The sequence below is a fragment of the Diospyros lotus genome, chromosome 5 (genome assembly GCF_014633365.1).
Source record: "Diospyros lotus cultivar Yz01 chromosome 5, ASM1463336v1, whole genome shotgun sequence".
In the NCBI taxonomy this organism is placed as follows: Eukaryota; Viridiplantae; Streptophyta; class Magnoliopsida; order Ericales; family Ebenaceae; genus Diospyros; species Diospyros lotus.
In genome coordinates, this window is record NC_068342.1 from 3,185,003 (window position 1) to 3,191,002 (window position 6,000).

Below are 6,000 nucleotides of genomic sequence, written 5' to 3' on the forward strand. Positions count from 1 at the left end.
CAATCTTTTTGCAAAAAGCAAGGAGAAGACTGTGTACAAGTATGACACGGACCTTGCAAAGCTGGGAGCGTCATGCACTGGAGATGCCATTTTTTCAGTCAAACCTCACTGCCATCACGATATTTAAATATTGCCCATGGTTAGCCGAGGTATTTAGTGAAGTAGATCATGCGTGTAATTCAGATGATCTCTTCCCAGCTTTTATAGCGCATATTTACAAACATTAGATAGATTTTATAGACTTCTATTACTAGTTTTGTGTTGTTTCAGTTGGCTTGCAGATGTAAACCATTTGGAACTTTTCTAGAGACAAAGAGAATGATAAAAGTATTTGTAAATGTTTGGGAACATTTAAAAAGAAAACTAGAGAATGTCTTGGTAATTCTCTTTCATATATCCTTAAAAAATATGAAGGAATATTGAAAAATTGAGTAGCTAAAGCTGAAAATCTATTTCCAATCACCTTAAATCAAGTGGCTTCTGTTGGATCTTATAATCTTCCTCTGTCTTCATTAAGAAACATAAGTGACTAATCCTTGGGAAAAAAGGTTGAGAAAACTCAAATGCCAGTCTCTATTATAGGTGCTTTGAAAGGTTCCCTCATTTCTATGTGTAATTAGCATAATTTTGCCAAAAACTGCATGTCATCTACCATAATTGCGATAATAAGATAGAAGGAAGTTATAATCACAAAACCAATGCAGCAAAGATTAGAAAATTGAGAGCAATGTCTTGATGGGTAATACATGCTTCTATTGATTGATTTCTTTTATTTTTAGTCTCCCCAAAGTTCCAGTTTGTCCATTGTACTATTTGAGTATTTGTTATTGTTACAATTAGGAGCACTAGGATCACTCTAATCACAGCCAAATACACAACACACCCTCACCCAATTCAATCACAATCAACAGAAATAGAAAACAAAATTGGAAACTGTAATGAAATAGGAAAGAAACAACCAAACCACACAAGAAGACAAGGATTTTATCCTGGTTCAGATTGCTGTGAGCAATCCTACATCTAGCCTCTTTGATCCGAGAGCAATCCACTAGAAATCTTGATAGAATCAGTACAAGAAACCCTCTCACATGAGTACAATACAACTGAGATTACAAAGCGCTACTTGTCTAGACTTTCCTCTCAATTTTCACAGCACTCATTATCAGAAAATGAATGATGATCTAAGCGACTGCCCCCTGTTTTCCATTTACACCATTAGGGCTGAAATTACAAGGGATAATAAAAGACAACACAATCTCTAAAATACCCTCATATGACTGTTATCCTTAGGAACACCTAACTAACTAAACTGTTGCTCAAATACAAATCCGACTCCACTGATTTTTCCTGATTCTTCTAAGTCTTCTAGAATGTACTCGACACAAAACACAACAGTTATATTTCCAAGGTTGTAATATTGATTTTCATCATTGAGATGACTGTTTTCACAGTAATCTTAGTATATCCAGATTAGAATATCATTTAACTTTTGCTTGATACTAAATAGATTAAGTTTATATTTTGCAATAGCAGATTTTTTGTTATTTTTTCCATATCGTTGAGATGCCTTATCAATATCTCTGTATGACATGAGCATCCATCTTGGCCATTATTCCTATTAGATGATTTGCTAACATTGCTTTCTTTTGGATGCCGTAATGTTCTGGCCATAAGTATATTAAACTTCTAGTTGTGGGGTTTTGTGATGAGAGCTTTCCCTCTGTTATTTCTAGAGGGGAGGTAAGACCACAAGGATGGTTTTTGTCCACAGATTTAATATCATTGCTTACTGAAGGCATGGAGTTTCCTTACTATTCTTGCTAGGACATGCTGTTATAAGGTCTTATTATTTAAAAGATGGGAAATAACTAAACAGCATTTAACTACCAAATGCAGAAATAAAAAATAAATGAGGGAAATATGTCAAGTAATTTTTTCCTTGTAGAGATGCAGCTGCTCTAGCACAATTCTGGGCTTGGCTGGAGGAGGAAATTCAGAAAGACGTAGTATTAACAGAGGTTGAAATTGCAGACAAACTTCTCGGATTTCGTTCAAAGCAAGCTGGTTTTCTTGACACAAGTTTCGATACAATAAGTGGTAAAACTTCGCATTTACTACTGACCTTCCTAAACAGCATCATTCATCTCTTATTGTTTTTTCTTTCAAATACTCCAAACTTTTATAAATTCACAAATAGACAAAATTATCTACAAAATATGTTTTATGAATTTTCTTAAGTTTCTCTTGTCAATTCCCATGGATATGGATTTCAATTTTCGAACTCAGTAAACTCATAATTTTGTTGGTGATGTTTGCATAAAAAATTAAGTATTTTTGTCCATGTTACTAATAACAAGAACAACCTATCAAACCTTAATTCCTAGAGGTGGGATCAACTACATGGATTCTAATGTGCCAACCATCTGTATCTATACCTATATCTGCAGCTATGTTACTTATGCTCGAAGTTTTATTATCAAATATTGCCAAATGTTGAACTAAATTTTCAAGTACAAAATTTGTTTTAGTTTTTGAATCTGAAACTACCTTCTATAACTAATAATAACAACATATCAAGCCTTAATCTCACTATGTGATTTCAGGTATATGAATTCTAGCTTGCTCACCAATCATTTCTATCTTTGGCCTTTTCTCATGTCATAATTAGAAGTCTCCCACCAAGTTTTTCTTAGTCTTCCTCTACCTCTTCTACTAAACACTTGCTCCATTCCATCCACCCACTTCTTTGGAGCCTTAATTAATATTATTTTAATCATGTCTCACGCATTTTATCTTTAATCTTTAATAGGAGCCACTCTAAAATTTATACGAACCACCTTTCTGTAATCACATCCAAATTTATTGGCTGGTAGGTAATGATTGAAAATTCTTTTCCTGCTTTAATTGTTAGCTGCTTGTGTTGCTAAACATGCTTGAAAGAAGATCTACTTAAAGTTTCAGACTCAAGCATAATGTGACTGATCACATACAACATTTATTTTTGCTTTAATTAGACATTAATAATAGTTTTCCTGGGTTGTTTGAATCTTTTTTGTTAGATATGATTGGAAATCTAGAAATCATGTAGCCAACCTCACCTAGTGGGATTAAGGCTTGTAATTGTTGTATTTGAAATCTTTCTTGTTAGGGGGTATGATGTGGGACTGTCTCAAGGGAGATTTGGACGGGTATGTCATAGGTGTAGAAGTAGATTTTAGATGTATTTATATTTGTGATTATGTGGGGAAATTGTTTCTTTAATTTCTTGTATTTGTGGGTAGTTTTAATTTTATGTTGGACATATATATGTCTCTCTGAATTTTGGATTGTGAGGCAGTTATTGTATACAGTTCCTCAGATTTTCTCTTCTCAACTGCTCTCTTCTCTCTCAATTTTCTCTGTTCTTCTTTTTCTTATCCGTTTCTTCCTCTTTCACTCCTCTTTTTCTTTCTCTTATCTTCTCCATTCTTTTCTGTCCTACATCAGGGTGCCCATATCTCACTAAAATTTGATACCACGATCATGCTGGAAGTCTTAACTATTTAGGGATCTAAGATTAGCTGGCAATTAGGTGAAGTCTTATTTCATGGCAAGTTTTATATTCAGTTTAAAATATGCAACATTGACCATGTTAAATGGATTTAATTTGCAAACCATTTCTTTATTACTTTCAAAGAACTTTCCCTTCCCCTATAATCTAAGATATACACCTGCATTTATATGTGGTAACAATTCATTGTTAAAATAGAAGCTTCAAAAAAAACTTTACAATGGTTATTTGAAGTGATATTAAGAGTGCAATTTATCTCATGAGGAGCAGGATTGCGGCAGCACAAATAACAAAAAACTCTCTAATTGGAGTGGATTATGGTCAAATCCCAAATACTATCTAAGATAATTGTTATCCATGAAATCGCTATTATTCATTGTGTGTGTAATATTCAATTTGCAAGCTATGCCATTGATATGTAAGCTTGTGCACAAGAGAAAGAGTTGGTTGTCACAGGATTACTTCCTGAAAGCAATTCTTTTTTTATCTTACGTAGGGATGTAAACTGGTCCCCAATAACCCCATTTAAAATCCCCTAATTAAAACAAGTATGAAAATTCATAGTTGGGGGATATAGGCATAAGCCTTATTTGAACATTTATAAAAACAAGTACCCCTTTACATCCTTAATCTGTAATAGCAATGGGGTAGTCCATGTCCAATTGTGGAGGGATATGATATTCTCACTTACTAATGCCTTGATGCCCTCATAATGCTTTGTTGTTAGGTCTTGTTGACCCAAAATCTTTTATACTTTTATGGTATTATATACTGAGTCAATTTTGGGTGTGCCATTTTCCCCACCTGATTATGTTATTCCCTTGTCATGCAGCTCTCACTTTTCTGCCAGTATAGGGCTCCACCCTAGCTCTACTGGTATCTCCATGGGGTCCACAATGATTATCAAAAAATAATGCACTTGACTCCCTTTCTAACATCAGTTTGTCACAGGCTCACATCTCAAAACTAATTGTTATTAGGTATGGTTGTGGTTGTTGCTAACCCAAAATCTTATGCGCCTGTGTTGTACTTCATCTCCAACCTATTAAAAGCATTTCAATTTAGAAATTTTTCTATCAAATGATTAATGAAGAAGAAAAAAATTGCAGGTCTGTTTGATCAGGCACTATTAAAGCTTAGATATGAAAAATCTAGTTGAAGCTTGCAGTAAATAAATCCTGAATCAGCATTTATCCATTCAAAAGCCCTCTTATTTTGTTTATTAAGCATCTCTCACTATTAGATTGATTCCACAGCTTCTGGTGCAAATGGTGCTATTATACATTACAAACCAGAACCAGATAATTGTAGTATTGTGGATGCAAAAACACTTTTCCTGTTAGACAGTGGAGCTCAATATGTTGATGGAACAACTGATGTGACCAGGACAGTGCACTTTGGGGAACCATCTGCAAGGCAAAAAGAATGTTTCACTCGTGTTCTACAGGTACTTTTTTGATCTGTCCTGTGTGCTTGTTCACACAATATGCTATACCTGAAAAGGTAGTATTATGTTTCTCATAGTACATGCTATGAAATCTGAAGTAAAAAAAAAAAAGTACAGTTGCAGTCTTGGAGTTAATAAATTATATTAAATAAATGAAGTAGAAAGGTGATATTTGGGCTGCTGCTTAGAACCATTCCACAACATCTTAGTTTCTGTTTTGAGCCTTTTATAGCAGTTTTTTTTCTCTCACCTCAATGTGACCTCTTCAAAGTAGGTTCTTGGTTTACAACAAATTAGCAATTTGTCCCTATAGTTGATGAATAATTAGTTGATAGACAAAAATTGATTAGCTTGAAACTTATGATCATGCACTGTTTCTGAAATTTGTGTAATATTCTCCTTTTTTAAATTACAATTACTAACAACTAAAGAAGCTGAGGTGTAATTCTTGCCATTTTGGAGCCTATATTTTGAAATCCAAACATATGACCACGTCTTTTGCTTCAAACATAATCTGAAAAGTCAACGCATTACTTGAATTCAAACTTGTTTGTACTTCATGTGATGGCGCCTGTGCCTAACATCATTGAGTCGTGGCTTGACTTTGTTAATATAAAAAATTATTTTTTTCAATGAGATATAACTTAATGGGACTCTAACTGAAGTCTCTATTATTATGGAACAGCCTAAGCTGCTGGGGTTTCTTCTGAGGGAAGTCAATAAGATAGATTCTCATAGCAATTTTCTCGTAGGGAAGAATGAGTGTAGAACTCTTGAGGAGAACATATTCATTGGCTTTCCAAATGATCTAACTTAAGAAGCAGATATGAATATAGGGGCTAACAGTTAAGCACTGGATTTTGAAAAAACTTTGGTCTGATTGAGAAAAAAATGCTGGGAGTCGGGACTGTAATGAATTTCTTTGTAGCTTCTAGCATGGGATCCATATTGTCTGACAAAGGGGTGGATGTATTAGGTCTCTTCCTTTTAATAGCCGTTTTTT

General features: G+C 34.1%; 2 protein-coding genes across 10 annotated transcripts in view; one reads left to right on the forward strand and one right to left on the reverse strand.

Annotated features, from left to right (window-relative positions):
* LOC127802700 (F-box protein At1g55000-like) overlaps positions 1-6,000 on the reverse strand; it is a 36,919-nt gene that overhangs the window by 27,224 nt on the left and 3,695 nt on the right. The window lies entirely within an intron of this gene.
* LOC127802695 (aminopeptidase P2) overlaps positions 1-6,000 on the forward strand; it is a 65,103-nt gene that overhangs the window by 18,182 nt on the left and 40,921 nt on the right. Inside the window, exons 7-8 of one of the 9 annotated variants that reach the window (XM_052338654.1) lie at positions 1,946-2,097; positions 4,807-4,997. The exons of 7 other annotated variants lie outside the window; for them this stretch is intronic. In XM_052338654.1, the coding sequence (XP_052194614.1) occupies positions 1,946-2,097; positions 4,807-4,997 (343 nt within the window). The remainder of the gene's footprint in view (positions 1-1,945; positions 2,098-4,806; positions 4,998-6,000) is intronic. One more of the 9 variants, XM_052338655.1, reaches the window with a different exon arrangement.